General features: G+C 38.5%; 5 protein-coding genes across 5 annotated transcripts; 2 read left to right on the plus strand and 3 right to left on the minus strand.

Moving 5' to 3' along the window:
• Positions 1-568: 568 nt before the first annotated feature.
• On the plus strand, positions 569-1,939 carry LOC141838032 (protein SHORT-ROOT-like). Its single transcript, XM_074725418.1, has one exon. It carries the CDS (start codon positions 569-571, stop codon positions 1,793-1,795), a length of 1,227 nt encoding a protein of 408 aa, XP_074581519.1. The 3' UTR covers positions 1,796-1,939.
• A 2,453-nt stretch (positions 1,940-4,392) lies between these two features.
• On the plus strand, positions 4,393-9,929 carry LOC141839855 (membrane-associated protein VIPP1, chloroplastic-like). The gene is made up of 11 exons (XM_074727703.1): positions 4,393-4,600; positions 5,400-5,524; positions 5,631-5,741; positions 6,311-6,375; positions 6,459-6,540; positions 7,427-7,501; positions 8,444-8,514; positions 8,599-8,681; positions 9,058-9,122; positions 9,195-9,269; positions 9,546-9,929. The coding sequence occupies exons 1-11, from the start codon at positions 4,474-4,476 to the stop codon at positions 9,657-9,659; spliced, it is 993 nt and encodes a 330-aa protein (XP_074583804.1). The 5' UTR covers positions 4,393-4,473; the 3' UTR covers positions 9,660-9,929.
• A 750-nt stretch (positions 9,930-10,679) lies between these two features.
• Positions 10,680-14,515, minus strand: LOC141839224 (uncharacterized). The gene is made up of 8 exons (XM_074726922.1): positions 14,233-14,515; positions 13,845-14,012; positions 13,529-13,591; positions 13,347-13,413; positions 13,157-13,257; positions 11,861-11,905; positions 11,218-11,688; positions 10,680-11,063 (listed from the first exon to the last, which is right to left on the minus strand). The coding sequence occupies exons 2-8, from the start codon at positions 13,980-13,982 to the stop codon at positions 10,893-10,895; spliced, it is 1,056 nt and encodes a 351-aa protein (XP_074583023.1). The 5' UTR covers positions 13,983-14,012; positions 14,233-14,515; the 3' UTR covers positions 10,680-10,892.
• A 642-nt stretch (positions 14,516-15,157) lies between these two features.
• Positions 15,158-19,471, minus strand: LOC141840645 (mitochondrial carnitine/acylcarnitine carrier-like protein). Its single transcript, XM_074728694.1, has 3 exons — positions 19,262-19,471; positions 16,598-16,989; positions 15,158-15,831 (listed from the first exon to the last, which is right to left on the minus strand). Exons 2-3 carry the CDS (start codon positions 16,987-16,989, stop codon positions 15,333-15,335), a joined length of 891 nt encoding a protein of 296 aa, XP_074584795.1. The 5' UTR covers positions 19,262-19,471; the 3' UTR covers positions 15,158-15,332.
• A 1,017-nt stretch (positions 19,472-20,488) lies between these two features.
• On the minus strand, positions 20,489-21,820 carry LOC141837220 (uncharacterized). The gene has a single exon (XM_074724663.1). The coding sequence runs from the start codon at positions 21,818-21,820 to the stop codon at positions 20,489-20,491; it is 1,332 nt and encodes a 443-aa protein (XP_074580764.1).
• Between the last annotated feature and the right edge of the window lie 1,190 nt (positions 21,821-23,010).

The following is a 23,010-nucleotide window of genomic DNA, read 5'->3' on the forward strand; positions in this document are numbered from 1 at the left end:
TTACATATATAAGCTCCCTTGCCCAATCTGTAATATAATAATAACCCTAGCTCCTTCACTTAGTGAGCTGAGCTTTCCTCCTCTAAAGCGTCTATGGCAAGAAGCACAGAAACAGATATATATTTTTTAAACGATGAGACTTGAACTCGATTGATTTGCTTCACACAGCGCACTCCTAGGCGTTGGATTCCTTGAAATTGTTGGATATTGTGCCGGTCAGTCGTCGGAGACGGCAGCCGGCGCTTGGAGAAGGCGGCGCTGAGCTGTTTCGGCACGCGGCAAAAGAAAAGGTGACAATACATCACCTGGAGAGAGGCCTGCAGAGATGCCCAAGCACAACTACACTATATATATATATATATATATATATATATATATATTCGTTCACAAAGTTTATCGATCGAAAAAGATTAAGAGAGTAGTAAGATGACAGAAGACACCTTTACATCTATTTATTGGCCTTCCTGCCTCCCTCCAAGTATTAAATCAATTTCACCACCTTCTCCAGTTCCGATGGCATAAACATAAATGGTATGACGCCGAGAGAGATCGTCGACTGAAACTTAACATGCAGAGTCCACCGCCTCCTATCACGTCCGCTCGCCAATTCGACCTCGGCCCCGATCCCTTATCCGCCGAGCCTACCAGACCGTGGGCCGCCGACCTCCTCAGAGACTGTGCCCGCGCCTTCGCAGACAAGGACTCCGCCAACCTACACCGCCTCCTCTGGATGCTCAACGAGCTCGCCTCCCCCTACGGCGACTGCGAGCAGCGCCTCGCCTATGCCTTCCTACAGGCCCTCTTCTGCCGTGCCACAGCCTCCGGCGACCACTGCTACAGCACCTCCCTCGCCGTCGCCGAACGCACCGTCTCCTTCGCCTCCACCCGCCGCCTCGCCCTCAAGTTCCAGGAGGCTGCCCCGTGGTCCACTTTTGGCCATGTCGCCGCCAACGGCGCCCTCCTCCAGGCCCTCGATGGTGAGCCCGCCCTCCACATCGTCGACGTCAGCAACACCTTCTGCACCCAGTGGCCCACGCTCCTGGAGACCCTCGCCTCGCGCGCCGACGCAGACGCCCCGCGCGTCCGTCTCACCGTCGTCTCCTCCACTGCCGCTGGCGTCATGTCTGAGATCGGCGCGCGCATCGAGAAGTTCGCGCGGCTGATGGGCGTGCCGCTCGAGTTCCGCGCTGTCGCCGCCCCCGCGCTGCCCCGCCTAGCCGACGCACTCCGCCCCGAGAAGCTCGAGCTCCGCGACGGGGAGGTCGTCGCGGTGAACTGCGTCGGAGCTCTTCGGCGCGCCGGCTCCGGGGATTCTAGGGATTCGTTCCTACGGGCAGCGGCGGCGCTGCGGCCGAGGGTCTTGACCGTAGTGGAGGACGAGGCGGACTTTGCCGCCGCCGGCGAGTTCATGGAGTCCTTCGAGGAGTGCCTGCGGTTCTACGGCGCCTATTTCGATATGCTGGAGGAGAGCTTCCCCGCGACGTGCAACGAGCGGCTTTCTCTGGAGAGGGAGTGCTTCCGGAGCCTCGTCGGGCTGCTGGCGTGCGAGGGCGGCGCCGACGCGGTGGTCGACGGCGAGCGGAGGGAGAGAGGGAGGCAGTGGTGCCGACGGTTGGAGCGGTGCGGCTTCGAGACGTTCGGCGTCAGCGACGACGTCATCGACGACTTGAAGGCGTTGCTGAAGCGGTACCGGCCGGGATGGTCACTGCTGCCGGCGGTGGGGGAGGCGTCGGGCATGTACCTAACGTGGAAGGAGAATCCAGTCGTGTGGGCTTGCGCGTGGAAACCCAAATAATCTGGATTAACTACCACTAATTATAATTAATATTCTTGGGCTCTATTATATAATTAATCTGTGATGTTTGCATTTATTTTCAAGTTTGCGAGTTCAATTTGTACTTAAACTGGATATACTTGATGAAGCTGGTCATGCATATGTATAAATACACACACACACACACATGCTTCCTAAGATATTGTTAATGCCTTGGAGTATCAAATACCTTAGCAATTCAATCCTTCTTAATTAAGAGTTCTCTCAATTATTCCTCGTAAATATATATAATTAATCATGAGATGAACAGATTAAGCGTGAGCACCGGATCGGAGGTAAGTGAACCATTAATTCATCGGTGCAAATGTGGCAGCAAGAAGTGTGAACAATGAGGTGTTCTCTGAGGTGTTCTGAGTTGACACGGTGGCCTTCTCAATTCTTCTAGGAAAAGAAGTGGCTGACCTGACTTTTGATCAGACATGGATGCACTGACACACACTGAGTGGGAAACAACTAATTATTATATATATTTTTTTCTTTCTTTTTCTCTTCGCGTGCCAAGCTAGCCATATATTGAAGCCAATCAGTCAAAATCACGTTCTCTTCAGCTGCATGGATCATCTCATCTCATTCATATAGGCAAATGAGCAAGTCTGAGATTAAGCTGGCCGCGTGCATGTGTGCTCTGTGTCCTGTCCGAATTTGTATACATGGAAGCTAAGTGGAAGTTTGCGGTGTCCCATGGGGGAAAGGAAGATAAAGGTTAGTTGCAAACAAACAAATAGATAAGTGAAAAAACAAACAAACAGAGGTTGATGGTGTCATTTCAAAATTATCTTAGTTTCGAGCAAAGGTTTGCATAGCTCCACAAGATCCTACTCTACATTGATTGGGGAAATTGTTTTACCTTCTCAAGTGGAAGTGTCGTTGCTAATGCAAATGCATTTTTGCCCTCAGATTTAGCCCCTCGAACAGTTATGCATGCAAGCAAGCATCTTTTAAAGGCCATATATCTATATATCTAGCACTATACCCAAACAAACAAACAAAACTAAGAAGCAAAGATATATATGCATGGACAACTCGAGCCTTCTAACGACGTGAGCTGCTTCGTTACAGTTATCATGTCAATTAACCACGTAATTCAGCTTTTTTTGGGGTGAAAACAGAGCATGATTTACCATGAAGGAATGGGAGAAGTCTCGGTTTGATCGTGCTTATCTCTTTGGAAAGTGAACAGGTTGAAAACGTTTGCGGTAATTGTAGTGCATAATTATTACAACAGATCATTCTGCAGCTTTGTGAGTTGCTAGCTAGCTATTAATTATTTGACGATGAAAGAAAAGCAAAGTGAATGGTGAGAAATTTATTCTATTAATATTCGAGTCTAACAATTATAAAATGATCGTCATAAAAAGGTATTAATGATAATTATATCTAAAGATTTTTTTTACTAAAAGTATATTATTTTATACCTCTTGCTCAAAAATATTGATTTCTTATTGCCTGTTTGATTTTCTTAGATTTTATCAATTTTTAGAATAATATGTTAACTATCATTCATTATTCGTATCTTAAAATTCATTTGATTATTCATTAAATTCTTCAACTTTTTAAAAATCTTTTCTTTATAATTGAAAATATATTCCCTTAATTGGCATAGAGTAATAAATTGAAAATTTTATAAAATATCCCTTTTATATAACTAAAATGAAGAGTCTTAAAAATGTATATAACTAAAATGGAGATCTTAATTTATTAATATCCATTTATTTTTTTCATTATTCATGTTTTTCTTTAAAAAATTGTAATTTTTTGATTTAGTATATTTTCCATAAATGATCGTTGAAGTCGAGGCCGTGTGAGACGGCGGCGTCATCGTTAATGTATGAAATTTACAGATTCTATTTTTTATAGCAATGTAGCAAGAGATGAGGAATGTATGTGTGAACAGCCAGCAAGCAATGAATGTGAGGAATTCTCACTTCACCTCACCTGGAATTATTGTTGTGCTTTGCTAGCTTTTGCAGTCATGATCATATCCCTTTGTAGCCCATTAGGGGAACTTGGACGAGGAAGGGGGGTCAAAATAATAGTGAGGAATTTCTGATAAATCAAATCTACGTGACTCAACAACTTGTGCTTATGATAAGATTGCAAAATGGCTAGTCCTTTTGCAGACATGGATGGAAATGGTAGGCCTGTTCGAGTTTAGCGAGACAGCAACATTGGCAAAGTACAGTACACAGAAGCACCAACGTGGCCATGAACACAAGCACTGTGTGTTGTGTCTGCTGCTTGCTGCTTGCTGCGCGTCTTTATTGTTGGCAAATTAAACTAAGATCAGTCCCGAGTCTTCAATGAACATTGTGAACTCACTCACCGATCGAAGCCTGACTTCTGTACGCTTGAAATTTAAAGTTTCAAAATTCCAACTTTAATTAAACCTGATACGAGTTCTGTTCTTTCTGTCACACGAATCTCGGCGTGATTTTGGCTGGGTTGCTAGCTAGCCAGCTACCTTCCGTCCGATGCGTGGGCAGGCGATCAGAGCCGCTGTGGTAGTAGATCAAGTGCGTGTGGTTGATATTGATCGATCAGAGTGATCAGATCAGTCGCGGCGGTGCCCCGGTTCCGGTAAGAAATTGCCAAGAAATCGCTGCGGATCGATCCGTACAGGGCTTCTTTTCTCCACGAGGATGGCGTTGAAGGCGTCTGTGAGCTTTGCGCCACCGTCGTCGTCGTCCTCTCCGTATGGAGCTGCCCCCTCGCGGCGGGTTCTTTTGGTTACCAAAATGCTGAGGAACTCGTTCTTAAACAGAGGAGGTGCGATATATTATTTGGAGTTCTTTTGTGGAATTTCTGATATATTATTTTCTCTATTGGTTTGTCTCCGGGTGATTCATGACTACGTACATGGAATTTAGGTTTGTTGGCCCTTGAATTGTCATGCCTTCCTGGATGATTTCAAAGGCATATAATTGCGATATACGGTATTTAAATTTTCAAATGTCATTTAGTTCCAGCTTGCTGTGAGGTATGCGATCAGGTAATTCGCTAGGGATTGAGTAGAAGCAAGGATTGAATCAAGTGGTTGATCTTTGATATACACGAAACAGCAATATGCATCATTTTTGAGATATTTAACTGTCGGACTTGGACATAATGGTTGGTCTAAATGCTTATGGATGTGATATATAACCGTGTTATAGATGCTTATGGATATGATGACATGGTGGTAGGATGCAATTTCAATAATTCAATTTTGATTTTCAATATTTAGTCAAACATTAGACCTTTTTTTAATGAATGATCAAAAATGATATGGAGACAGGAAAGTATGGATTGATTGCCTTGGTGAAGGAGAATTTAGCAGTAGATTTATATAACTAGGGCTGACAGGTTTTGTTATCGTCACCTATCGTGTTTAAGAATATTCTATATTCGAAAGTATGTTTGCTAAGGAGGAATGCTGTTGATTATTTAACCAATAGGTGGTTGCCTCCAAACTCTAGCAATTTTTCCCCTGTCATTAAAGTTTATTCTAAATGCACATTATTTTTTTAATACAAGAAAGCAGTTAAATCTTCAAGGCTCATTGTTTTTTCCTATTTTTTTATAATAGTGGGATCCCTAAGAGCTAGAGAAATAAACTCGTCCAGAATTAAGCTGCTAAAATGTCATCGATATGGTGGAGGTTCTCTCGTTGTTCAGATGAATCTTTTTGATCGGTTAGCAAGGGTAGTCAAGGTCAGATTTTGCCTTACAATTTATTTCTTTTCTATGGTATTTTTCTGTTCTTTTTTCCTCCATAAAGCAGTCATTGGCTAACTTTGCCCTTGTCAAAACCTTTCAGTCATATGCAAATGCTATTTTGAGTTCTATGGAAGATCCAGAAAAGATTTTGGACCAAGCTGTTCTGGAAATGAATGATGATTTGACAAAGATGCGCCAAGCTACAGCACAGGTATCCCACATTGCTTTTTATTTGAAGTATCTGTTCTCTTCTGCATATGATGCACTAAACTCTAGAGTGTATGCTAGGTTGGCCTTCTTATCTGCATGCTGGTCTGCAAGTCATTTTTTACATTCATGGATAATGTTGCACAAATTCCATATCATCTATCTCTATCTTAGGATAGCTCAGATTATGTAAATATTAATGCTAGCAATATTACGTATGAGTAAATGTTTATTAAGAATGGGAATGGGAATGTCAAAACAAATAGCACTTGCAACTTTTAGGTCTTCCATTGTAGATGCTTCTGTAACTAAAATTATTCTCTTTCTACAAGCACCAAGTCATATTTCGTGAGTCTTGTGAGCTGTGGCACTTGCATGTGCCTCCTAGGTTTGTGCACATTGGCAAGCCTTAGATGTATATAATGGCAAGTAGTACACTAAGCATTTTTTACCTTCTTTTGGTATGGTTCCTGCACCATATCTTCATCTGGCTGCAAGAACATTCATATGTGGTCCATGAGTTAGAATCACTATCCTTCCTTTTAAGTATTTTTCACTTTTTCGATGTTCAAGGTATTAGCATCACAGAAACGGCTAGAGAACAAGTATAATGCTGCTCAGCAGGCATCTGATGAATGGTAGTATTGGTGTTCCAAATTAAGATGTAACAGTTGCTATAGCAAAGATACCCCATCAATTATTTTTTTCTCTCTAAATGCAGGTATAGAAAGGCTCAGCTTGCTCTTGGAAAAGGAGATGAGGGCCTTGCACGGGAGGCTCTCAAGAGGAGGAAATCTTATGCTGTAGGTATCCTCAGGAAGTTTATCATATTTTGCATTGTAGTTATTCTTCAATATTCATATGCTATTTAGCTATTTGTTTCTGTTATTGGTTCGGAGGTTCTTTATTTTTCTTCTTCATTTTTTTTGCTTGTCCTATGATGGAATATTCAGTATCATACAATTTGGTTGATGTTTTTTTATGTATAGTTTTGGTGTTTGAGAATCATTATTCTGAATCTGAGCTTCTGCTAATCATCTGTTGTTCATTCCAAGAATCATGTTCTAAGTTATTACTTATGACTTGGGTAAGCATGTTGCCTAAAAAGGATCGTTGTCCTTAGAGCAATTTTCTTTTCTTAATTCTTAAAAAGAAACAAACTGAGCAAGTTATTGACAACTCTCCTCATGTTTATTAACTAGTTTTTCGTTCTATATATTTAAAGGTTGAGAAGTCACATTACATACATAAATGCCATACATTGGAATTGAACCATCAAATCTAAGGGAGCAAATGCACAGACAGTAAGGGATATTGCTTTAGTACTCATGTTGATGCAAACAACTGGGATTTTTAAGTTGAAGTTTTTACTATGTCCTTTGATCAGCAATTTGATCTTATTTTGAATGGTCTTACATTTTCAAATAAGCAAGATGTCCACTACAATTGTTCCTCATGATAAGTGATAGCCAAAGCTGAACTGCATCCCAAACTTATGGATGTCCCGATGTACAGACTATACAGAATTGTTGAAATTGTCATGCATCTCCTTGTTGTCTCCTTTTTGGCGAACATAGTAAGCCATTTGATCCAATGTCCTACAGTATAAAATATAGAGTACTATAGAAATTGGCATGCATCTCCTTGTCGTTTTATGTTGCTGATTCTCTTTATTTTAATTCATTTAAGGACAATGCAAGCTCTTTAAAAGCTCAGCTAGATCAACAGAAAGCTGTCGTCGATAATCTTGTCTCCAATACTAAGGTCAGTTCTTGCCAGACTGAATCTTTCTGATTTGTTGTTTCCTGCCGCTTAATTTTCTCTATGAGGTTGGTTTTCTTATCAGGTTTATTTTTTTGAGAATTTTTTCTCACTTACCTGCATTTTTTATTATCTGGCTTTATACACTCTGTTGACATAACTTTAGTGGTATAGCAGAGAGCATATGTGATCGATTTCCTGAGTTCTTGATTTCCTCTGCAACCTTTTCTTGTTAACTAGAAACTATTGGCGGTACTTTAGACTGGAAAGCAACTCTCAACCTTGCATGATCTTATATATGTATGATCTTTATCTACTGGCAAAATTAGAAAAATCATGTCCTTTCTCATGCTCGAAAAGCTACTCTACTAGGTCTAAGTTAGTTTTCATGATCTATCCAAAATATCTGTCAAGAGGGTCCTAAACGTGTTTAATTTATTCTTTCATTTTCTTTCTTGCTGTTGTAGCCTTTACTAATGTTCATTTGTTTCAAACTGAATTGAACCACTAACCTAACTAAAGATACAAGATTAGCAAATTTACAAATAAAATCACAAATGTTGAAATTTTGGTTATTCAGGTTAGTTTTCCATGAACTTCAAAAAACAGAACCAAAACCAAATTTTGTTTCAATTTGAAATTGAAACTAGACTAAACCCAATTTTATTTGCAAAAAAAATTCAAAACGTTAACCTTTGGTATGTTTCAAATTTTTTTTTTTTGGTTTGAAACAAATGATGAACACTTTTAGTTGCTTGGAAAGTTACCTATATTCTGGCATTTGATACTTTAGTAATTTAGGTGAAGCTTGTTTGTAATTATGTTGATAGTTCAAGTTATGGTGTGCTAAGATGCATCCTGCATGTGCTTCACAATTTTTTACTCAGTTTGACAAGTGCAATATTAAGACAGTTAAATGGGTTTTCTGAATTCCTTGTTCTGTAGCTTTTAGAGAGCAAGATACAGGAGGCCAGGTCAAAGAAAGACACTCTGAAAGCTCGTGCACAATCTGCAAAGTCTGTGCTCTATTTCTTCTAGCAAGAGACATTCTAACACTTGTATGATCCATCATGCTAAGTCTTGTGGTTTTATTTTGCTAGAACTGCAACAAAAGTTAGTGAAATGCTGGGAAATGTCGATACAAGCAGTGCTCTTGCAGCATTTGAAAAGATGGAGGAAAAAGGTAAGTTAATTTGACTCTTGTTGTAAAGTGTAATATGACATCTACTTTTGCTGTGTAAGATCATTTCCTAGCAATCAGCTTTTGCATGAGCGTTTTGCTGTAAACTTGTGTGCAACTGGGATTTCTGTTCCAGATGCTGCTTACGCTCTCCAACTTAATACTGTAGTGGTGAATCATGAACTTTAGTCAATTTTCTTTTTGTGAAATCTCATATTTTATTTTCTTTTGAAAGTAGAAGTCTTCCTTTTTCATGTAAGTATATCTATTGTGAATTTTTTAATATGGTGAAAATTTACATATAGTAGGTTCAATTTAAGAGTAGGCAGACGAGCACACATCTGAAACTTATTAATCAAATCATTACTTCTCTTTGTAGTATGGGCTCTGGAATCCCAAGCAGAAGCACTTAATCAATTGACGACTGATGATCTAGAAGGAAAGGTAGAAAACATTTATTCCTTGCAAGCAAAATTGTTTTGATGCTATAATGAACACCATGTTTTCCTTCTGCAGTTTGTACTGCTTGAGAGCTCATCAGTAGAGGATGATCTTGCAACTCTGAAGAAGGAATTGTCAGGGAGGTCCCCGGTAAAAATTTAACTATTGTGTCTTGCAATCATAGTAACCTCTGAATAAAGTTTTCAGATTTTAGGTTTTTCTTTCAAAAAATATTTTTCTTTTTTTATGAGTTGTGACAATGCCCTTTATATCAGCTTGTTACACATCTAGCGTGGCATTTGCTAGGAATTATTTGCAGCATCATTTTACTTTCTGGCATTATCAGCATATATCAATTAGCGTGAAATTTGAATAGGTGATTGAGGAATAGTTTATTTGTCCATTTATGTGAATTTTCATCTGCAGAAAGGGGAGCTCCCTGCTGGTAGAACTGCTGTTAGCAGCTCAAATGTCTCTTCGCCTTTCCGTGACATGGACATTGAGAGGGAACTCAATGAACTAAGGAACAAAAACCAATGAATACTAGTCAGTACATTACTAATCGTGAAGTTTACTTGAGTGGATCGAAATGAGACTGCAACTAGAGGAATCTTTATAATGATTCATTGTTTCAAATGAATTTAGTTGCTAAGCCGTCTGTTTTCTGCTCTGTGCATGATTAATTGGGTTGTACGAGGAGCAACATACCAGGGCATGTTCTCTAGCAACTTTCTTCTTTTATCGCCATTGTATATGTCTTTTGTAGTTTACATATTATACTAATGGACCAAGTCAGAGGTGCATTTGTCATGTGGATGGCGTTTGCTTTCATTGTGTTGTACTGGTCAGTTTCCATGATAAAATCTTTGGTTCCTATAATAGAATTGACAAGTAATACAATATTAATTGAGGAGACTTGCTTGATCTACTAGTATGATACATTTGGGTGAAATTTCTTTGTCGCTCTCAACTTTGAATGAAGAATAATCTTATATGCAATATCATGTAGCCGTGTAAGAAAAAAGTAATATAATATTATTCTGAAATACAGTAGATATAAGAAAAAATAAAAAATTGTTGATGATATAATAATTTGTAAGAATTAAGTTAAAAAAAAAAGAGATGAGAAAAAGTTAAGAGAATATTTATAGGAACAAATCGAGAAGTTGTAGTTGGCCACGATGGAGAAGGATATTACCTCGATTTTATCAAAATTCGACCTTTATTAATTTTAACAATTCTACTCCATCGTAATTAATTCAACTATGTCTCAGAAGCTCAACACTAACTACTACACGCAACAACGCAGGTTACCCAGAAGGAATTGTCATTGATTAATCAAATTTAAAAAGTTCTGATAAATTACAAAAATTTCTATTTCACTGCTGCTTTTTCTCAATTTTAACAAATTATTTCATTAAATAAGATTAGATGATTATTTCAGTGAGTTACACCTTGATTATATTATTATCACGTTTTTGTCAAACTAAGACAACACACCACTCTATACTGGAGCCCTTGCTGGCGAAATTTTACAACAATAAGATTTAACTACAGAAATTGAAATTGAACTTGAATAAACAAACAAATTACAGAATTCTTGTCATCTACAAAATGGTAGCATTGTAGCTTTTCCACCACAGTTCATATAGGTCTAGTATTTCTGACACTTATTTGGAATTAAGATGAAAAAAAATAACATTAGACATCATATACATCGTGGGTGGCTCTGTGCCTGAACTGGTATAAACTAAACTAATCTTCCAACTATGCTCACTTGAAAAAGAATTTCCAGATATCCTTGTCAGTGACCTCGGTGACGATATGGATGCCAAAAATGCCTTCCTCGTCCACCATGGCTCTTAGCTGCCGCACAACACCACTAGAACCTATAAAGTTTTTCTTCACAGCCAAATACAAGACTCCATACGGTGGCCGTAAGCACTGTGTAAAACCAAGCAGATTTAGGTTTATCAGTTATGGAGCATGAATTACTGATACACAAATAATTCAAATCGCCAATTGGGCAGTTTGTGGGTCTGATGATCTGAAGACATTTCCATAACTAATTATAATGACAGAGAAGTATCCTACAAACCTTTGTTATAAGTGCATATAGTTTCCTCAGGGAATTTACTGATTGAGGAATCTCAGCGATTAAAATGACATCATAGCCACCATCTCCTGGGTGTGCCTCGCTTCCTCTTTCCCAGGCCCGGCTACCAGAAAGCTTTCTTGATTGTCTTGAATCAGCTTCATGAGCAAGCACACTATCATCTTGACTGCTACATGCCTCCATAAAGTCATCCTCAGAGAAGCTAAGGCTAGCCCCCTGTGACAAGTCAAGACCTTCCACTCTCACCACTGATAAGACTGTATGGAGCTCCTCCCAATCCCCAGCATAGAAATGGACATCAGAAGTCAACTGCTGTCGTGATGGAGTGAGAGGGCTCTCTGGTTGGCGACTCTGCTTGTCCCTAGCCTGCTCAATATTTGCAAGGACATTTGGTATGGTTGCACATCTTATAGTTTCTGCATTCAGATCATGAAAATGAACTGTAGAAGCACCCTGCAACATGTTTGAATGAAAACTTAGGCTTCTAGAATGTTCTGGAAGGCTTGATTTACATTGGACCATTATAATTTACAGTGAAACACAAAACAGCATGTATTACATAAGCCATAGTTCGGCATCTAAACCAATAAATGAGAGCTCTAAGTCATGAAAGACACATGAATACCTTAAGGCAGGCAAAAGTCCCAGCTAAACCATAACCGCAACCAAGCTGCAGCAATATCAACAAGAATCAGGAAAGCAGAAGAGAGAAAATTTTTAAAAAAAAATGCTGCATCTGCAAGAAAACACAAGATGACAAATACTAAAGCCTTCTATTCAGGAAACAAATCAATAAATCACAACTTCTGATAGCAAGTAACTTTGTAGCAAATCTTGACTGTGAAATCATTATAGTTTTCCTTGCTATATTGAGGGCCACCAATTTGAATTCTTTGTTAGATCTCTGTCATGTTAATTAACAAAAGAATATATTATATAATCAGAGAATTAGAGGTTTCAAAATATGCTCCTTGATGACCAGGAGTGTGAAGCCCCAAATGAGAACAAGGTTACTGTACCAATGCAATTCATACAATAAATTGAATGCACTACATATAAGTTTTGATACTACATGAAAGCGATCCTCTGCAAAACCAATGTAACAGAAGTGGTGTTATTTTGCCTAGAACCCAACTGGAGCAGCATAGGTTTATGCTAAAATTAAGGAGAACATATGAAGCAGCATGCAACTGTTGTTAGCATTGGCATGACAACAGGATGAGATGAAAGGCAATGCCATAAATACTTAGCATTTGTATAATAAGAGAATTGTGAATTGTGACCAAACATATAACCTCCAATTCACACAAGAAGAAAAAAACAAAGAATTTTGCAAGTTAAGAGAAGCCAAAACATTCCAAAAGGATAGTCCATTCAAAAAATTATAATGCAAAAACTCATGGTTGTTCATAGGAAAAGAATGAGCAAATTTACCAATGTCTAGATGGTTACACCAAATTATCTCACGCAGATTATGAAACTAATTCACTATGATCAGAGTACAGGCAGCTTTATGCTTAACATGATAAAGAAAAAGGAAAGTTATTGTAAAGCTTCATCAATATAGATGTCAGTAATTGGTCCTAAGAGAAAAGACAGTACTTGAAAATTCAAAATTGGATCATAAGCGTAATATCACATTCATGCATAGGAATATAACAGCAATGGAATCCACAAAATGGGAATCATAAATGGATGAAGCTCTTTCAAATAAAGTGATGAAGGTAAATTGAAGAATTCTATAACGAACTTTGGTACAGCTTGAAGCAAACTTTCCAAATTAATCAGTTTCCTTTAGAATAGGACACACCACAAAATAGTATGCAACTAAGCATCTAAGTATACCATAGAAAAGAGAACGAAAGCATAATAATAGCTTATAAATTGAAACAAACAGGAAAGGACTTGTAAATGCAAGCACCTCTAGAATCCTTTTGCCTCTGAAACTTAGGAGCCCATCACGAATCTCTAGTTTAAGAATACTTAAGAGATCTGTTGAACTCTCCCAGCATTTAAGAGATCCTGCAATTCAAAAAAGGTGAGCATATATATAAATATTTTCTTTTCTGTGAGACAAATTATGTAAAACACTGCCTAACTCTTACACTCACCATCGGATTTGGATGATGATGTCTCCAAACTTGAAAATCCAATCATATCTGTTACACTGATTCTTCCCTGGTTAAGAAGTTAAAATAACAAATAAGTTGGAGAAAGAAAAATATAGCATGAAGTGTGTGAAGCATGATGGTAGAATATGTTTATCAGACTTCCCTACAGCTGGTGTGCATACCTTGAAAAGTTTGAGCCCTTGCAGATCAACATTTTCCCCAGCATATTTGTATGGATGTGCATTCTGTCACACATCCATAGGAGAAATGAGAACTTATCTATAAATTCTAAACATGAATTTGTTGATTGGGAAGGCTTAAATATGGCAGATTAAATCAAAATGTCATATACAGAAGCCCTTCATGCACACAGCAGCAACACGATGGTCAAATTACATGCCTCAAATACATGGTAAATCATTCTAAATTTTACAAGCTAAAACAATTACTGAACACTCAAATAGATATAAAGTGGCCAACAAGTTGAAAATCAAGTACCTTAGAAGGAATAACCTCAACAGCAGGCGAAGGAAGGTGTAAATCCCTCTCAGAGACAACAGGAACACCAGCCTGGCTCACCTTGTCATGCGGCACCAACGCCGGTAAGCATTGTGCAAGGAGAGACGGTGCCCTCATCGTATTATATTTTGAAATTTAGAAAGCGAACTGCCATTGCCAAAAGACGCGTTAAAATTAGAATCTGAAAGCCCTACTCATGGACCTTCAATCAAGAAGAAAAGCTCGAGAAACCTTCCAAATTTTCCCCATAAACGAAAACACCAAATCTTTAACACAAAATATCTCGTTTTTCCAGCACAAAGATGAGATCTTTGAAACAATCAGCAAACCTAAACGGAACAAAACCAAAGAGGAACAAAAACGGTACCTAGATCAGAAGAATACGGCAGAGAGGGGATCGGGGCGGAGATCGGATCTCCTCGTAGCAGTCAATTAAAGCAGCTAACGCGAAAGTCAGCGGCAACTTCAACGAAGAATCCGAAACCCTACTCGATTCGCTCCACCAAATCGCTCTCCGTCGCGATCGGAGTCAGTAACATCGAGGATATTGATCGGCTATATTATATATATTGGTCGGTGAGCTTCCCAATTTGCCCTTTATTATTCATTATGCCTATTTGGAATGGCAAGCGTGGGAAGCAAGCTCATCAAGGAATCTTTAGCGGAGTGCTACGTTTACTTAGACCGACAGGAACCGTTTACGTGGACTTGTACGACTCCGAAGCACTGTCGTCCTCCTTCCTCTGTTCACCGCGTTCCGCTTGCAATGGCGACTCATCTCCTGCATCACCAGCCGGCAACTCCGCCCCGAATGGGAATGACAACCACCGCCACCGTTGTTGTTTCTCCTCCCAGATCTTCCCATCGTCCATGCACCTCGTCGTCGGAGTCAATGGTTTCTCCTCCCAGATCTTCTAAATTTGCACGTAATTTAGAAGGGGAAAAAATGAGTTTCTTGAAGGGAAAGAAAGGTCAATTCAATTTGCTTTTGCATTTGAATAAAAATTTTCCAGGGAATAGAAAAACGTCTAAGTAATAGACTTTTGAAGGATACCAAATGCAATTTGGTTTTGTCTTTTCTTCAAGAAAATGAAGGGCAAGTTAGGAAGCTTCCTACACATGGATGAGAAAATTCATGTGCAAACTAACAAATTGACTTTTAAATAAATTGTATTAAGTCTAATCTAGACATGATTAATCATTAATAAAGGTGAGGAATAAAAATGCATTCGATGTATTAGGCATTTCAAAGTTATCACACCTCTGTCCAGAGGTGGAGGTGTGAACAAAAGGGAGAAAAGGTTTTCTATCTCATTGCTTAATTATCTTTTAGGTGACCAATCCTTTTTGGATTTATCAAACAAACACTTGTTCTACAATTGAATGCATGAAGAAAAGCAACAAAAATAAAATTTTAGACTTAGATTGAATTACCAATGAAATGATGCAGAATAGGAAGTATTGGATTCACCCGAGACTGGATTTAGTGATCTCATATGCCAAGAAACAAGCTGCATTGGCTGGCACACTGCGAGCCATGGCTGGCCCAAAGCCCCTGTAGAGGCCTTTAATACCTTCTGAGGCAGCTATCTTTCTAAATGCATCGGCTGAACCAGAGTACTTGGGACTCTTGTAATCATCAACTTGAATAACACTTTTCACGACGTCTGTTGGGTAGACTGACATCCAGAACGACGCTCCAGCTAGACCTCCAGCGACAATCAGAGAGCCTCTGCCGAGTCCTGAAGTATCTGAACCTCCAGCAAGCTTTTGCTTCAGGGCTTCATAGACGCCGAACATAGCAGCATTTCCAGGAACTTCTCGTGCGAGAGTCGGGACAAGGCCTTTGAACAAGCCTCTAATACCAGCGTCTCTTAAAACGTGCCTTGCCACATCAACTGGTCCTCCATATTTAACTGCAACTGAAGAGGTGCCTGAACTTGCTAAGGCACTCTGAGCTTGGAGCCTGTTGTTGAATGCAACTCGAAAAGAAATATTTTTTGCAAAAGTAAAGAGTCGCATAAGATTCTCTATTTTTGAAAATACTATTGAAGTTAATTGCTTAACCACTTATCCCAAAAGAGTTTCAAACTGTTAGTAAAGAGGTCAGTTTACATATTCATATTCTTAGTACTTCCCGGAAATACTTGACTAAACTGGTCAAGTCCAACACATCAATTGGTGAGATAATACTATTATCATGGGTAGCATTTGAATTTTGAACCTCCTCTACTGCCAGGTACACTGTTTGATCGATCAACCACTTATCCTATATGCTCGAGTTCCATAACATGAAACCAGGTTAAGAGATTTAGAAAGGATTTTTTGATTGGTATAAAAAGTTGTCTCAGAAAAAGGTATCATAACACTGAGTAAATCTTTAGCTAACAGTTGCCCACAAATTGCAAATTATTAGTGGATTTAGTTGTCTATTCACATGCAATGTCTAAGGCGGTTCAATTTGAAAAGATATCAAAGACAAGCATCCTAGCTGAACAAAGTAAGTTGCTTCAGGCACTACATTTGCATGTAAAATTTGTGAATCTATAGATAAGAACTAGAAGACTTGCTTTTTATATGCAAAATATATTCTGGAAATAATGCAACAATTTTACTCCAAGTAAAAGGCATCAAATCTAAAACTAACCTGCACTTGATTAACTCTGTAGGGTAAGCTAAGAAAGAAACCTAATGCAATAATTTTACTTCAAGGCACCAAATTGAAAACCAACCTGCACTTGATTAACTCTGTAGGGCAAGCTAGGAAAGAAACCGCAATCCCAGCTCCAGCACCACACACAACTTGTTGGCTAACTGTTAATGGTGCTGCAGATTCTGATCTCAGTAACGCCTCCATTTGCCCCCTCACAGTAAACAGAAGAGCATTGAAGGCTGCAACACTGGCAAGTGGAGCTCCCATCCCTTTGTATAAGCCTCTTGGTCCTTCTGCAGCAAGGGTCTGTTTAACTGCATCTATTGCACCCGAATACTTAGGAGGCTGTCCAGGGAGCGGTGCTGGCTGGCTTTGAAGCTTGACCTTAATTGTATCAAAGGGATGCCCCACGATCAGTTGTGCTGCACCACCAACTGTACCAGCAGTTAAGTCCTTTGCTACATCTGCCATCTGCGATATCAGAAATCATCAGAGGTTTGACTAGGTATTTTAACTACTTCTTTTCCTTTTTCTTTTAATTTGCATCCTGATTATGTTCCCCTGATGATACTGAATTGGAGTGACTTGCGGTTATGTGGATTCTAATGTGTGATAAGATTTTATATGACAAGCTTGCCAATATAATACAGCAGCCCAGATGACTTAGTATTTTATAGTTGCACAGAGTTGTCTGGTAGTCTTTAAAAGAGGATAATCTTATTCCAAGCTAAAATTTGAACAATCTCAACTTGTTTTGCGCAAACTGTTTCTATAAAAAAAGAGAAATGATATGTAGCATGAAAAAGTCCAACATGAAACCAACATGACACACTCAACTGCATGCCTGTAGGTCCCATTGCATGGATGTGGGACCCATTGCATGCAGTGTGTCATGTTGGTTTCATGTTGGACTTTTTCATGCTACATATCATTGCTCATAAAAAAAGCACAAGTTCATCACATGAAAACTGTCAATTAAAGAAATTTATGTTTAACAAAAATGTGCCATCCTAAAACTAAACCTGACACAGAAAATCTATGTAAAAACCAGAGAAGTGTGCATATTCCAGGCACCTTACTTCTTTTTCACTCAATTTTCCTTCCTCTAGTCATAGTAATTTTTTTCTCTTGTCTATATTCTTAGCTTCCATACTTGTTTCAAACCTTTTGAAATGCATACGCTGTCAAGGCTGTGGCCTAATTTTCTTAGAAAAAAAATTGAGAGAAGAAAGAATTTGCATCGTAGCAACAAAGAAAAAGGGGAAAAAAACAGCCTGTTAACTGACTCACACGGAACTTCCTGAAAAGGAAATATGTTGTGAATCCATCTTTTCTCCACAAGTTTCACGGAATCTAAACACAAACTTGAGCAAAATATTGAATGACCTATTATTACATGGTCAATCTAAATTTAACCAAAAATATTACAAATGCACTAAGAATAAAGATGTTAACTTTGTTTGTCATCTTTCTTCAAGCTACTCAGTTCTGATTTAAGCAGTTGAACTAAGAACTTAGTTAATTTGACTGAACCATGTAACTCTGGTCCATAAAATGGAGCTTAAAATTTGAAAATAATTAAATACCTTAGGGTCCAGAAGGAACTTTAGAAGCTCAGGCATATTAACTTAAGGCCATATAGAGAAGTTCAAATGAACAGGGGCATTGTAGGGTTTTGGGGTGGGGGGAAGGGTTTTCATGCAAAATCTTTGTGAAGGACCTCTATACAATCCTCTGCAACTGGTGGAGATTAAATGGAGCTAGATCCAACAGTTAGCTCATGAACCTTCACATGGATTTGTGTGAAGGGCCCTTGACATCAGTTTTGCTCATGGTTGTGGCATTCACCTTCTATTGGATAATGCTAAATAAAAACAGGTCAGTATAATAGGGCCCGATGTTGTAACTCAGTGAAAACTTATTCAGGATCAGTAATTATTTGAGTAGTTCAGTGACCTTGAACATGTAGATGTGATGTAACATTTTGAAGTTTCTGAAGTAATCTCATTGCAGATCTATGCAATTCAGATGGAAAAAAATTATCAACCCAAATTTCCAAGGAATACACAATTTGATTTGTTATCCAAGGTTGTTTTGATTGTGGAACATATATTAATTACGCCATAAAAGGAATACAATTTCACAATCACTCTGAAGAAAGAATACATAAAAGAGAAACCTTTAAACAGTAACCGAATTCATGGCCCTACAGGTACTGTCTGCAATGAGCTTAATCTGTCAGGTCAATTTCGACCTTTAAACGCCGTACAAAAAATTTACTCAAAATAAATCTTCCATTATTTCATAATTTCTATGAAAATAATTACTGAAGCCTCATAAGGACAGTAAAGATTTGCAATAAGAGTGATTGGACAACGAAACTACAGAATGCAACCCCAGATATATCTCAAATGAGACTTTAGTTCTTTATAAATATCCATCTCAGGTAATCCAACATGGCAAATCAATTCACAAAAAAAGTTTCATGAATAAAACCACAATAATCTTCATGCCAAGAAAAAGATCCTTTTTCAACAAAGACGAGACTCATTGTTCAAAATAAGAATACATCATCCTTTCCCAGAATCAAAAAGACATTCTACCTTTGAGAAGTTAGAGATGCTGAAGAACGATAACGCTGGTATTCTTCTACTGGTCGAAGAAAATGATCTCAAAATACGATCGATCGAGCAACTTATCCAAAGAAAGATTCAATTTTTAGGGAGGGAGAGAGAAGCCACACCTTAACAGAGTGCAGCAGCGTTGTGTGCGTCTTCCTCGGCTTGCTCAGTGCTCACATCAAAGTCATGTAGATGCGAGGGCAGAACGCAAGGCTTTAAAGGGAAGCAATTTATACTCCTCTCTGGGCCTCTTCTTAAGGAACAAAGGAAACTCCAGTGCAAATGAAAGGGAGAGTGGACAGCCTCCCTATTGAGTCAGTTACCCGTGCCCGTGGGCTCACTGTTATTGGCGACACCAATGGTCTTCAGTGATCAGGTAAAGCACAAGGGGCCGGACGAGGATTGGAAGGGGCGAGAGCGACGGGGCATCGCCTCAGCCATGAATTTGTGAGTGGGATCTGATTGTGAGGTGGGCTTTCAGATTTGGGTTGGTTGGTTGGTGTGCGCGGTGCTTATCAGCCATAAGGGGGGGGGGGGGGTTTCATTTTATCCTGATTAGTGTCCCAAATTCTGGGAGTCAAAAATTAAAAATCAAAAATCAAATATATATTTCATATTTTTATATCTGGAGATGGTAATGTTAGAATTTCTCTGTAACTATGAGGTAATATTAATTAATTTTATTTTTTAATTAAAAATCAAGCTAAATAAATCGAACTCAAATGTTATATGATATATGTATGAGTTGCTAGAATTTTAAGCCTACAATTATATTATGACATGAAAGGAGTGCCTAGGATTTCACACTTGGATCCCCTCTTCGGTCTCATTACGTCGTGTGCTCATCCATAGAAGGTAAAAATGTTAAAGAGAAAGATCAAGCCGTGAAAAGCAAAAAATAAACTTTAATTTTGCAATATAATTTCATCTTGTTCTACATCTTGCATGGTGCTTTTGGATAGAAAAACTCTCATAAGATTGATATATTTCACTCAATCTACAAGGATTAACTAAATACATCAGAAGTCATACAATGCACAACTTCATTGCTAAGTACAATTTATACAAATATGGTATTAAGGATTAGCTACTAAATTGCTTCTGTATGTCTCTAGCCTCTACCACAACTCTAACGCTGTTCCTGTGTGATTCATTTCTGTATGTTCCAGTGAATGCTTCCAACTTGCATTACATAGAACGTCAACTGTACAAAAGACCGGGCCTTTGTAAGAAGCCATGCATTAGGATGGCCACATCCAGTGATTTCAGATGACATCACAAAGGGGGCAAAGAAAGGGCTGCTCCAAGTCACCATTTGTCCCATCATTGACAACCACCTGATTCAAAATTTAGCCACTAATAGATCCTTGCTTCGACTGAGACCTTCCTCTTCTTTTGGAGAAGCTCAAGTATTGCTGATGTTGAGCTTTTGCTGATCTGCTCAACTTTGAAGGAGTTGATACGGTGCCTCTGTTCACGCCTCTTCTTTGGCATGCATCTATAACTGACCTCGTCGATGAACTTTTATCTGGGAGTCTCAAGTGAGTTATTCTTGTCCTATGAGAACCTGCAACATCAGAATTGCATTCATCCTTGAGAGGAGATGGCCGAAGAAATTCCTCCAGATCAATGCTGTCATACAGGCTCCGGTCGTATGGCCAGAAGAGAGGTTCATCCCAATCACAATCAAGGCTCAAAACTTTGTAATCCCAATCAATACAGTCTAGACAATGAGAATCAATAGACTGGAGTTCCATGTCGTGCATAGAACCAGAAAAAGGACATGAAATATCAGAATCAAAGATGTCAGCATCATCTTCTATACCATGTATAAGTTCACAATCCTCTGTCTCAAGATCCAGTGAAGATACCCAGATTTCCGTTTTATCAAAATCCCCATAAGGTGAATCCACATATGAGGTAGGCGATGAAATTGAACTGTGACTTGGTGATGTATCATCATCCAGTGTGTCACTGTCGGAACTAAGGCTCTCTGGTCTGGAAGAATTTGAGAAGGCTGCTAGTTGTATTGGTGCATTCTCATCTTTCACTCCAAAATCCAATTGCTTGCTGAGAAGAAATAACTCACTCGTAGGGCTAAGATTGGCCCCATCTGATTCATTTCCATTATCTGAAGCAGAACTTCCAGGCAGTGATGAGATCGATGATGACTGACCTTGCAGAAATAGATCAAAATGATCAAATTCACAAACGCCTGAAGAAGACAAACTCCCTGAAGATAACCACATGCAATCACTATCCTCATCTAATCTGTCCATAAAACTTAGTTCATCCATAGCATCGGTGATTGCTTCTTCTGGTTCTGGGAAAATACGAAAAAATTTCTTTTGCAGAGCTTGATTTGAACCTGCCTTCACGTTCTTTTTCATTTTATTTGGGTTGCTATCCGTCGGTACTGCTTTCAATACCTTCATTGCTTGTTGTGGAGATTTATTTTTGGAAGTGGCACCCAACTTTTGATCATTTTTGTTGAGTTTGATCGATCTCTGAGAAGCAAGACTTTCAGTATCCTTTTGGTGAACCTGATCAATGCCATATTTTTTAACGCTAAATTCAGTTTTTGGCAGATTAAGACAATTATTATCCTTTGGCACTGCCCTTATTCTTGAAGTAACTCCCATTGCTTTTTCTGAAAATCGATTTCTGTTCATGAATCCCATTTTTCTGCAACTTTGTCAATATGATTTCTGCATAATCAATAACAACAATAAGAATAAATTAAATACAAATCTTAGCATTAAGCATCCTAAGATATACAAGGAAAGTATAAGGGAGCAACAAGGAAAAATACATAAGTCACGAGAGAATACAATTGCATATGATGCATGAATGCAACGAGGCTGAAAGCTGTATATAGAAAAAGCTGAAGAAATAACTCTAAAAGACCATTGATCAACTCGGCAGAATTAGTGTCTGGGAAGCAACTAAGCTTGCTATGTGTCAGATTCGATAAGATTATGACCCAAAAAACCAATTCGTAGAACCTTTAAGAAAAAGATCACCAAAACTTGTATTTCCATATTGATTGAGCATTTAGATAGTTTTTGCCTTAATTTACACTCTCATACAAGCACACACATAAAAAAGAGTCTCTTATCCATATAAATTCACTACATTTACGGTTGTAATTAACATAAACTAGTAATATTACTCTATAACTTTCAATGTGAAATTAAACTCCCATTTATATGGGAGCTGATTTCAACCATTGTTTTATTTTAATATAGGACTAATTTTCCAATCACATTGAAGCTAATTTTAATCAATTTTGTATTTACTTTTCAAACAAAATCAGTATCGGGACATTCTCATCTGTTAAAACATAATAGCATTGTGCGAAAAAACTCTGAACTGTTCTAGCAAATAATAATCAGGCTTCTATTGGTGTGGGAGTTATATTTCCAATACCATTGGATTTGGTGGAAAAAAACACAACCTGTAATTGTTTAACATGTTTGATGGACTGGATAGGATTATAAGACTAATGAGATTAAAAAATTGTTTAATATATATGAGATTATAATTATCTCATGACCCATTTAGTAAGTATTACTAATGTATCACATTACCCTTCCTTCAAACTACAAATTTATCCTATATCCACGTTCCTAGAAAGCATGATGAGTATTCCTTGGTTTTCTATCTTTTCTTTGTCAAACGGCACCTCAAGGCAAAAAGAGAAAAGACAAAGTTTCACAAGCCAATTTTCTCCACGTACGATAGGGTAAGAACTAAGAAGTTAACTGTTTACCTTACAGCAGAACAAAAACGGAAGATTACTTTGAAGAAACAAGAAAACTAAATATTTGACACCAAACCAAAACCATAGCTAAAGATCCAAACTCAATAT

Source organism: Curcuma longa, chromosome 11 (genome assembly GCF_044706935.1).
Source record: "Curcuma longa cultivar G26 ecotype Majalengka, Jawa Barat chromosome 11, ITB_CL_G26_1.1, whole genome shotgun sequence".
NCBI classification, from domain to species: Eukaryota; Viridiplantae; Streptophyta; class Magnoliopsida; order Zingiberales; family Zingiberaceae; genus Curcuma; species Curcuma longa.